This window comes from Toxorhynchites rutilus, chromosome 1, assembly GCF_029784135.1.
Source record: "Toxorhynchites rutilus septentrionalis strain SRP chromosome 1, ASM2978413v1, whole genome shotgun sequence".
Classification (NCBI taxonomy): domain Eukaryota; kingdom Metazoa; phylum Arthropoda; class Insecta; order Diptera; family Culicidae; genus Toxorhynchites; species Toxorhynchites rutilus.
The window spans coordinates 96,170,326-96,182,813 of record NC_073744.1 but is presented as its reverse complement, the minus strand read 5'-3'; the positions used below and the strand labels follow the sequence as shown (position 1 = coordinate 96,182,813).

Here is a 12,488-nt window from a genome sequence, read left to right as displayed (position 1 = left end):
CCTGGAAAACAATATCAATGAGAAACATTATGTACATTCACCCATTCCATGTCAAACCGATATAGTGATTCTCAGATTTTCCTGAAAATTGGTGGTTGTGTTCCCTATCACAGAATTTTGTTTTTCTCCTTTTATTTAAACCGACTTTTTTAAAAATTCATAAGTTTTAAGCTACTAGATCGATTCAGGTAATCGACATAACAAATTAACCAGTCTTCTTTGAAAAAAAATATTCCATTCCCAAAAAATGGATTTTGTTTTTGTAGTTATTGATTTTATTTGTTCTTTATAGTTGACATGGTTTAAAGATAGAGGGCGCTGTATTTTTTAAGTATTTTTCTTGAGAGTTAAGGTCTATTTACATTTACAAGCAGGATCGGAATAAAATAAGTTCGTCTGTTATATTTTCATATATTTTACTGATCATCAAAATTGATTCAAGTCATAGCGTATAACATGATTGTCTAGAGTCTAGGGATAGTTATAAATTGAAATGAGCATTAATAACGTAGTGGTAACATCCATACCCCTCACGCAAAGGTCAAGAGTTCAATTCTCACTCCCGACATTCTCTCAAAAATGTATAGTCACTATAAATCAATGTAGGATATGGTAGTCTAGCCGCATATGAATATTGAACGAAAACTGCAAACATGTTGTCTTTGAAAAATCACAACTCAAAAACGATAAAAATCACATTTATGAATTTTTTATATATTATGTAAAAAGACCTAAGCTTTCATAAAATATATTTTAAAATACAGCGCCCTTTATCTCTGAACCACGTAAACTAAAATAACAAATACAATCAGTCATTAAGAAACTTAAATCCATTTTTTGCGAGTGTAATATTTCCTTAAAGAAGAATAGCTAATTGGCTTTAATTCGATTTGCTGTTTTCTGGCCGATTTGGTTTGAAATCGCCCAATCGTGTATTCGACAAAGTTTTAGATCTTATTAAAATATGAACTTTTGTCGAAGACGTCTACTTTCTATCTTTTGTAGTTTCTGGAATACATATTTCTTTGTGCATACTCCTGAAAAAATAATGTTTCACTCATAAAATTTTTGTGAGTGAATTCTCGCGATAGGCATGTTCTTGACATGTTTCTGTTACAATACAACAAAAATTGAAATAAAATGTTACAATGTAATGCTAGTAAAATATTAATAGTACTTTTCCAAAGAAAACTTGAAAAAAATGTTGTTATGAAAACTCTACTTCCCCTGTTTTCCGATGTATGGATGTCTTGTTTGTACTTGTATGTTCTGCAAAATATACATATATTTTTTTCAGAATTAAACAATAAAAAAATATATTTTTGGGAAAAGCGAATTTTAATTCGGATTTTTTTTAAATTTGTTTGCTGTTTTTAAAGACAACTTGAATAATTTCCTACATTTCATTCTTTAACCAAAATTTTCTAGGTCTTAGAGTTTCTTAAAGTTTTCAAGTGTTTTCAAGTTTCAAGTGACAACATTTGTAACCCGCTACGCTGGGAAAGCGTGCGAGCCAGTCGCTACCGAGTAATACATTATTTTTTCGAAACTCTCCATACTAAAATAATATATATTCCGGAAGCTTTACAAGATAGAATGTTGACGTCTTCGTCAAAAGTTCTTGTTTTAATAAGCCTTCGATGAATACAATACATATACCACTATCTTGACTTCAAACAAAATTGACATCAATTGTATTTCTTTTCTAAAAAACATGAGAAAGTTGTGCCCATCTCTTGAGGTTGGTAATTATATTGTCTATTCATATTATTTCCCTGATATATAAAAATATTAATTCTTATAATTTCTTACTTTTCATTCTTTGACCTATATTTTGTGGGTATTACAGTTTTTGAGAATATTTGTAAAAAAATCTGAAAAAAACTCTGACACTTATCAAAAGTATAATTCTTTTTTAGAGATTTCAATTCTGCAAAGTTGCTGAGACGACCAATGTCTTTATACCCACAACATTTCACATGCCCAGTGGAGTTGACATGAAATTCGTTACTTACCTTATTAATTTCACCTGAAGCAACACACACAATAAACACGTTAAAATCTATCTAATCTAATAATCTATCTAATCTATCTAATCTATCTTATCTATCTAATCTATCTATTTAGCTAATCTATCTAACCTATCTAACCAACTATCTAACTATCGAATCCGGATCGAATGGAAATGAAAAATGAAATTTAATATTTTGTGGAGAAACACTACCGCTCTGTTCAAAGTTTTGTCTGTTTTAGTTGTTAGAAAAAATAACAAGTTGGAAATGGTTGACATGGTAGCATCGCTATATATTGCTTACAACCTGGCAGAATTCCTATTATAGTGAGGTAGGGTTACCAGCGGTGCATCTGTGACAACATCCCCCTCCCCATAAGGGCGAGTAGGATCCTCGGTCTTAATGTGTTCCGCTACATCCAGCAACGCTAGTTTTGAAACCGGTCGTCGAAACAGTCCTGCAATCGTCTGTACCATTGCTTAGCGATTGCCGTCTCTGCCAACAGTCACCAAAATTCGACGTCGTACCCAACCGTTTCTTCGTGCTTCATCGATCACGATCACCAAATCCCCGGGTTGCATCGGTCTTGATTTATGCAGCCACTTTTTCGTCTCGTAAGCGTCGGTAAATATTCTAGAATCCAACGCTTCCAAAAATGATTGATCCTCTGTTGTAATAAATCCCGAGATCCTGGAACTGCTACTATGAATGCATTAATTTTTAATGCTGGTTGCATAATTCCAGTTGAACATCCGAGCACTGTGGTATGTGGCTTGGTGGTAGCGCTTCTTGTTCTTCTGCGTTCAATGGCAAATATGTAAGAGGACGCGAGTTGACTATCGCCTCTGCTTCTACTACTAATGTCTGCAAACCTTCGTCGTCAAGTTTCTCGTTCTGCGGGATACTAGTTATTGCGACTTTTATTGAGCGCACTAAACGCTCTCACAATCATCCCATGTTGGGAGCGGAAGGTGGTACAGACAGCCACTTTGTTAATTTTGTAAACGTTGTTGCAGCTTCCTCAACGATATGCTTGGATTGGTTTCGCAACACACGGTCTGCTCCGATGAAGTTTCGTCCGTTGTTGGAATAAATTCCTATTGGTGCACCTCCTCGACACACAAATCGACGTATGCAAGCAATGCATGATTTACTACTACTACTTACTACTCTCTCTACTCTCTATTCTCTACTCTCTACTCTCTATTCTCTACTCTCTACTCTCTACTCTCTACTCTCTACTCTCTACTCTCTACTCTCTACTCTCTACTCTCTTCTCTCTACTCTCTACTCTCTACTCTCTGCTCTCTACTCTCTACTCTCTACTCTCTCTGCTCTCTACTCTCTACTCTCTACTCTCTACTCTCCCTGCTCTCTACTCCCTACTCTCTCTGCTCTCTACTCTCTATTCTCTCTGCTCTCTACTCTCTACTCTCTCTGCTCTGCTCTGCTCTGCTCTGCTCTGCTCTCTACTCTCTACTCTCTACTCTCTACACGCTACTCTCTACTCTCTATTCTCTATTCTCTACTCTATACTCTCTACTCTCTACTCTCTACTCTCTACTCTCTACTCTCTACACGCTACTCTCTACTCTGAACTCTTAACTCTCTACCCTCTGCTCTTTATTTCATACTCTTAATTATCTACTATCTATTCTTTATTCTCTACTCTTACTCTCTACTCTATACTTTCTTCTCTCTGCTCTATTACCAATCAATCAACCAACCAATCAACCAAAACACACACATACACGCACACACTCACGTCCGCGCTTTTGGACACTTTCTTTCACGATTTTACTTCGAGCGATTTACTCAAAATTGCGTGTTTTTTTTACGTGATTTGCTTGAAATTACGCGATTTTTTTTTACGCGATTTGCTCAAAATTACGCGATTTTTTTTACGCGATTTGCTCGAAATTACGCGATTTTTTTTTCGCATCTTTCGCGTAAAAAAGAATCCAGTGTATTGCACAAATCAAAATATAGCGCCATAATATTGAACATCTATGGGCCGCTTTAACGTGTTAATGTTCTGCAGTTCTGCGGCTCCGTCAAAAGCAATAAATACATTTACAAGTCCGTGAATAAGGGCAGCAATATCACTGTGTTTGAGTATATTGGATATGAATACTCCTCGATTGAATGACAAAATACACTAATGACGGAATAATGCACTACCAAATTGACTGATACATTAGCTCCAATGAAATTGTCTGGCGTATCTTTGATCTGCTAATTCATGAACGGGACCCAGCATTTATAAATTTAGCCGTCCATCTTGAAAACGGTTAGCGTCTATTTTTCACCTAGATACTGCAATTGAACGTTATTAATATTGATTTTCCATATTTTATTTTTTTACTTTACGACAAAAATATGTTACTTTTGACATTTTTCATGTAACTTTTTAAGTAACTACCAGTTACTTTAATAAAATACTGAGATATTTACGTCTATAGCGCTCCATTCCTTTGAATGTTATAGATACCAAACTCACGTATCTGTTTAATCTCCATCAAAGAATGTATCGTCTTCATACTCTTACTTCAAACTTCATACTCCATACTTCGAGAAGACTATTTTCCCAAGGTGCAACGCCATGAACGGCAAAACCTTCACCAGGTTATAGATCGTTAAAACATTCAAACGCCTCTACAATACACTTATTGTTTGTTATATTACAACAAATATATATTCGCTAAAAATTATCTATATGTAGCAGCACAACGTTTGCCGGGTCAGCTAGTAATAATAATAATATCAATAAAATGTTACTTTATATTTTTGTTGATAATATTAAGATTACGCGATAAACACATTGATTTCATAAATAAAATAAAATCTTCATGTCCAAACCAACATTGCCAAGTCCGCAAAACTTCCCCCAGCCACATTCTAATCTAGCCCTACAGTTGCATTCGCGTAACTTTCATTCACACGACACTTCTCCACGCACCTCTTTCAAAATATTCTCTTCTGTTACTCACACTATTTCCCCCGAGAACTTCTCTACATAGAATAGCCGCGTCATCGAAAAATAAAATTTTCTCATTTCGGAATATGCTGCATGCAAATATTTCCGCCCATACCTGTATGGAAAGAAATTTACCTTATTCACGGATCACAAACCGTTAACATATATGTTTAGCTTGAAGGATCCGAACGACAAAATGGTCAGATGGCGGCTTCGTCTCGAGGAATTCGACTACGAAGTAAAATATCGTCCGGGCAAACAAAATGTTGTTGCCGACGGATTATCAAGAATCAAGACCAATGAAATAAACGTAAACGACACATCATCAGAGTCCGGAACATGTCATTCCGCAGACACCGATGATAGCGAATTTATTATGTCAACCGAATTGCCGATCAATTTCTTTAGTAATCAGATTATACTGAAGAAAGGCACGAATGACTCTACAGAATACGAAAAAGTATTCCCTACATCAACGAACAATTACTCGCACGGATTTCACAGTAGTCAGGGTGTTAGATATATTCAAGGAATATATGAATCAAAAGAAGATTAACTGTACTATGTGCGACGAGTCTCTGATAAATATTCTGCAAATAGTTTACAGAAATTATTTCAGTCGCTCGAAAACGTTCAAGATAAAAATTTGTCAAAAACTCCTTACAGATCTTCGTACCGCTAAAGAGCAAAACGAGATTATCAGGAAAACTCACGATAGAGCCCACCGCGGCTAAAAAAGAAAACCAAGTCCAGACCTTACGCCAGTATTATTTTCCAGGCATGAAGCGACAAATTCAACGCTATGTGAATATGTGCGAAACATGTCTTGAAAACAAGTACGAGAGAAGGCCATACCATCATAGCCATTAAAATCCGATTCCTTCTTGAACGATTAGAAACCACCATCTACTTCACCCCCACAGATCATAGCGAAACCAATGGAATCGTCGAAAGATTCCATTGAACATTGAGTGAAATCTTCCGATGTATTCGGGAAAAGTATAAAGACTTATCTACAATAGAAATTCACAGGATAGCCACGAATCTATACAATCGAACAATCCATATAAGCCACAATATGAAACCATTTGAAATACTCTTTGGGCACAGAGAGTTGGAAAGGCTACCAGTAGAAATCGAAAGAATATTTGAAAACTGACAGGAAATCGCAGACGAAGTTACCTTAGCACTTAATAAAACAGCAAAGAAAAATTTGGAATCAAATAATAAAAATAAGGAAGACGAACCCCATTTCGAGGAAGACGAACCCATCTTCAAAACTACACAAGGTGTTGAATCAAAGACAAGACCAAAATTTCAGAAAATAGTGGTGCGACAAAATAGAATCAAAACCATAATAGATTACAAAGGAAAAAAACTTCACAAAAACAAACTAAAAAGGAAAAGAAAATAATCTCTCCAATTTCTCTCTTCACAGAATGAAGACTCAACTGATAGTGCTGGTAACCCTCCTTTATAGTGCCCCTTCCATCCAAAGCTCATCTCTCCAAATTCAAGACCTCACAAATAACTCAGGACTCATCCCCATCCAATCAGGTATAGCCCGAATTAGAACCGGATCGCATAGAATCTTCCATTCAATAGAGCTGCTTGAATTCGAACCAACATTTTCAAAAATTAATAAAATAATTCAGGATTTACAAATTTTCAAATACAAAGATCTATCAGAATTGCTTAATCAGAAATTTTCTAGAATAAAAAATACATACGTTATAATTAAGCAAATAAATGAGCAGCATAAATCAATTGTACAAAACCTGATTAAGCCTAGAGAAGAAATAGTTAACACAAAAAGTAACACATACCAAATCAGTGTACTGAAGGAAATTTTCAACCTGAATCTAAGTTTAGACTTACTCGGGGACCAAATGGAGAACACTGCGGAAGCCATTCAATTAGCTAGAGTTAGAATTGTACCAGGAAGCGTTCTGACGACAGAAGAAATTGTGGAGGCAACACATGTCTTGAAAAAGGATAGTATTACAATCAACAATTTTGAAAAAACATACGAATATTTGGAATTAGTAGCTATAATTCAAAATACAAAAATTATATTCATTGTTATGATTCCTAGTTTTAAAAGTTCAAGTTACACCCGCCTAATTCTGGAACCATTGAGTGAAATCTTCCGATGTATTCGGGAAAAGTATAAAGACTTATCTACAATAGAAATTCACAGGATAGCCACGAATCTATACAATCGAACAATCCATATAAGCCACAATATGAAACCATTTGAAATACTCTTTGGGCACAGAGAGTTGGAAAGGCTACCAGTAGAAATCGAAAGAATATTTGAAAACTGACAGGAAATCGCAGACGAAGTTACCTTAGCACTTAATAAAACAGCAAAGAAAAATTTGGAATCAAATAATAAAAATAAGGAAGACGAACCCCATTTCGAGGAAGACGAACCCATCTTCAAAACTACACAAGGTGTTGAATCAAAGACAAGACCAAAATTTCAGAAAATAGTGGTGCGACAAAATAGAATCAAAACCATAATAGATTACAAAGGAAAAAAACTTCACAAAAACAAACTAAAAAGGAAAAGAAAATAATCTCTCCAATTTCTCTCTTCACAGAATGAAGACTCAACTGATAGTGCTGGTAACCCTCCTTTATAGTGCCCCTTCCATCCAAAGCTCATCTCTCCAAATTCAAGACCTCACAAATAACTCAGGACTCATCCCCATCCAATCAGGTATAGCCCGAATTAGAACCGGATCGCATAGAATCTTCCATTCAATAGAGCTGCTTGAATTCGAACCAACATTTTCAAAAATTAATAAAATAATTCAGGATTTACAAATTTTCAAATACAAAGATCTATCAGAATTGCTTAATCAGAAATTTTCTAGAATAAAAAATACATACGTTATAATTAAGCAAATAAATGAGCAGCATAAATCAATTGTACAAAACCTGATTAAGCCTAGAGAAGAAATAGTTAACACAAAAAGTAACACATACCAAATCAGTGTACTGAAGGAAATTTTCAACCTGAATCTAAGTTTAGACTTACTCGGGGACCAAATGGAGAACACTGCGGAAGCCATTCAATTAGCTAGAGTTAGAATTGTACCAGGAAGCGTTCTGACGACAGAAGAAATTGTGGAGGCAACACATGTCTTGAAAAAGGATAGTATTACAATCAACAATTTTGAAAAAACATACGAATATTTGGAATTAGTAGCTATAATTCAAAATACAAAAATTATATTCATTGTTATGATTCCTAGTTTTAAAAGTTCAAGTTACACCCGCCTAATTCTGGAACCTGTTGCGAAGAACGGTAAAATGCTGAAACTGCCGTCAAAGAGAGCCATCATCTCCGATCAAGATATCTATTTCATAACTGGAAATTGCTACGAAGTCGAAGAAAAAACCATCTGCAGATCAAACGAGCTGATAAACGTCTCTGGAGACAACTGCTTCTCAAAGCTACCGAAAGGGTTCTCAGGACAATGTAGTTTCGTCGAATCCCTTAACGAACTACGAGTCGAAAGAATTGATGATAATCATATCATCGTCAAAAGAGCTATCAATATTCCATTGAGCACAAATTGTGGAATGACAAGCAGGAACATTACTGGAACAGCGTTGATATTCTTCTAGAACTGTACTATTACTATCAACAACACAAGATAAAATAACATTGAATTATCCGGCAAGGAACCACTTCCAATGATTCCACTGAACGGATTAGACATTGTCGAATCCCATTTAGAAACCAATGAAACCATTACCCTCGAAAAACTGAAGGAAGCACATTTTTCAACAAGAAAGAAGCTCGAAGTCTTGCATAAACAACAATTGCATCTCACTTTTGGAACATGGACTTTCGTAGTATTCCTAGCAATAGCAGTTGGACTTACTGAAACCCGTTACACATCATGCAAACCAAAATCAAACACTTCAACCAGATCCATCGAACCGGGACGGCTCGATCTTAAAGGGGGAGCAGGTACGGCCCATTCTGGCCCTACACAAATCGCGACAACCCAATCGATAAACACCGTCAGCAAAATCGCCCGCGAAACATCACAGTCCGACGCACCATCTAATTCCAGCGACGACCTGGATATTATCGTGTTGGCGCCGCGATAATATCCAGCCACGCGTGCACGCAACCGCCGAAGTAAGCAGAACACATCCGGCCAACAACAAACAAATTTGCGGAAGCAGCAGAACATCAGGAGCACCATTCCATTTTTAATTGGATAAAGATATCAGTTCTCAAATAGACGACCGAATCGAATCGACGCATTTTTTTAAAACTCTAAAAAGAAAATCCCGGTCGTTTTATATATTTATATATATATATATATTTATATATATATATATATATATATATATATATATATATATATATATATATATATATATATATATATATATATATATATATATATATATATATATATATATATATATATATATATATACATATATATATTTTGGATGTATCGGATTTCCCCGTGCAATTCGCAGCAATAGTGACCCTTCCTTTTGCTTTTTGGAACCGTCGCTTTCGCGGCGTCGTTGCTGCTGCGCTTCTCACTGTAGAAAGCTCCGTCGTCACTACTACCCCGTGGTCCATGGTTGGCTGTTACGTCCTGCAGGATTTTTGCCTTCACGGTATCCGCCTTCAATGCCTGTCCCGATGCTTCTAAGCCCATTACCATCGGCGCGTACTTCTTGAGGAATCCCATCAACAGTAGCGATGCAGGCAACTCGTCAGCCACTGGAAAATAGATTTCCGTCAGCTTATGGCTTGTAGGCACCAGCGCACCCACGTACGCTTCCGTGCTGTCGTTGTTCTCAAGCCTATCGCAGTAAGTTGTAGCAAACCAATTCGACAATAAATTCCATCATCTTGAAAAACAGTCTTCAGCTTGTTCCAGGCTTCTTATAGAATAAATTCAGGCATATGTAAACGCTGGTAAATTTCTCACTGGTACGAAATCACTCAACTTGGATGCAGGTCTACATAATAGAACTGCATCCAAGTTGAGAAATATGAATATATTCATTATATAAGTTCGCGCTAGTGTAAACGGTTGATGCGATCTCTATAAATCTCATCATATTTCTTCACACGAATATATCACTAGTCTAAACCCACCCTAAGACAAATCGTCGACTGTACCCTCATTTGTATGTCCTCATCCACGACTTCTCCTTACATTGGCATCACTGCGCTTCAGCAGCCCTCTCGGATTAACGTCATCTTCATGGCAAGCCCTTGAGATTCGCGATCGCCAGAGCCACACTGCTTTCACCGACCGCTCGAACCACTCTTCAATTCGCCGCACTGCTTCCAGTGTCTCCCGATCCGTTGCCTCCAGCACCAGGATTCATGTTCGCTTCTTGATTAAAACTTGTTGAAATCTTACTGCTTCAGGAATCTTGTGAAGAATGGCTTCGCAATATCCAGTTAATTTTTGGGCCCGTAACCTATAGCAAAGTGAAACTACGTCGCATAAGTTCGGACATTAGTTGTGGAATGGAAATTTTATTAACTCTAACAAACGACGGTTGCTATGCAGATCGTGGATTATTTGATCGCCAACACTAAATATAGGTGAAGTTGAGAATGCCTTCAAACAGACGAAAAACCTCAACTGGAAAATATGACATCGGAGCGGAATTGATCAAGATGGGCCCGGAATAGTTGATTAATTGTCTGCATAGACTTATTGTCAGAGTTTAGGATAACAGAACAACTACCGGAGGAGCGCAAATATAAGGTTATTTGTCCTATCATTAAGAAGCGCGAATATCTAGACTGAGAGTCCCTACGCACCATTTTTTCGTCGAATTCTTAAAAACACTTGAAAGTTTTTGTTACTTCATAATAAAAAAAAAAGTTAAATGTTTTAGTTTATCGCTCACATAAACTTACCAGGGAATGGCCAACTAACATCACAGATGATGGTCCACTAGTATGGCGTTTGTATAATGAAAGAATGGTTCTCACGCACAACGCAACGTAGTCTACCTGTTGGTTTAATATTCCTCCATACAAACCCGAATATTGCTCATTAAGATCCACTGAAAAAAGGATTGAGAAATCAATTATTAACAGATGGATAATTTGCCAATCGAAAACCAAATCAATTTTTCATGTGGATGCAAAGTTCAGAAAACATATAGAGTAAATAACTAAAATATAGGAGTTTCCTTTCAATAAAGCAAAATTTATTAACATGGCAATTTTTCAAATTTAGTTTAAGCTGATTACCAATTTATTTTGTATTACGAAAATATAGGAAACTACATGTGCATACTTTTGAACATGCCGTTCAAAATGTTATTAAGCATTAAAATCTCAACCTGGTATGTTTCATGTGGATGCATAGTTCAGAAAACATATAGAGTAAATAACGAAACAAAATGTTCAGATGACAAAGCAAATCAAAAGGGTCTCACAAACTATGTAAATTAATTTACTTCTTATTACAATATACATTTGCTTAATGGGTATTGATTATATGTAATTTACCGGAAAAATAATCCAGGTGTTGTTTCCATTCATTATCGATGCCTTTACGTAGAGCAACGGATGCTAGTGAACGAACTTGCTTGAACGATCCCCCATTACCATGGATGAAAATTATTGGTGCCCCGTTGAAGTTCATGTTTCTAACATCAATTGTATGACGTCCTTCGGAATATGCGTACAATCCATATACGGGAAATTTCACGTCTTCGGCAGAAAATATTTTCTTAAAAAAAATCAATATCTATAAAAACCGTTAGCCAACCAATTGTTCATATTTACCACGAATTGGGGGTATTCAAACATGTAAGTCATTTTACATTTATTTTCTTCTATTTTTTGTATGTTCACTAACATCCCATACATGACAAACAATAAACTAAATAATGCAAAAATTGTTACTATTTTGGATAACATATTTCTGTTGTCAATTGTGATTCAACTTATCATGAGGAACATTCTACGTTATTTTCAGCATAACTATAAAAAATCCAACAAACTTGTAGTCATGTAGTAGTATAATATAGTTATAGATAGCTTTGCGGCTCAAGCTCTTTGGAATAATGTGACATAATAAATAACAATGTTGTTTTGTTTTGATTTCTACACAACGTTTGAAAGATTTGAAATAAAAGAAACGATATGTCATAACACCTACACTAGAGCAAAACCTTTGTGATTGAAGCCATCAAATTCTCATGGTGCTTATACAGTAATTTACATTTAATGCGACATTTTTTCAATTGAACAGACCTGCAACCCTGTAACAAAGGAAAGTGAAGTGGAAAGTAAAACGTAATATCAAAATTGCCGTTCAGACGCTACTCACGTAAGTTTGAATTTGTTTACAATTATAGAACGCATCTAAACAACACTAAAACACTGACTGCTATCTCGTGCTTTATTTTTGAAGGTAATATCCGAATTTTCTGATTTGTTTTCGTTATTGATAGACTTTTTTTTACAGTTGAGA

At 35.9% G+C, this 12,488-nt stretch overlaps 1 protein-coding gene across 4 annotated transcripts in view; it reads right to left on the bottom strand.

Annotated features, from left to right (window-relative positions):
* LOC129762440 (GPI inositol-deacylase) overlaps window positions 1-12,123 on the bottom strand; it is a 241,825-nt gene extending 229,702 nt beyond the window's left edge. For 2 of the 4 annotated variants that reach the window (XR_008740625.1, XM_055760675.1), the window contains exons 1-3: window positions 11,798-12,123; window positions 11,519-11,741; window positions 10,919-11,067 (exon numbers count right to left, since the gene is read on the bottom strand). Coding sequence is in view for 3 of the 4 variants with exons in the window: in XM_055760675.1 (XP_055616650.1) it covers window positions 10,919-11,067; window positions 11,519-11,741; window positions 11,798-11,932 (507 nt within the window). In the remaining variant the exon portion in view is untranslated. Of the gene's footprint in view, window positions 1-10,918; window positions 11,068-11,518; window positions 11,758-11,797 lie in introns of those variants that run through there. The other 2 variants (XM_055760674.1, XM_055760676.1) reach the window with 2 other exon arrangements.
* Window positions 12,124-12,488: the final 365 nt, after the last annotated feature.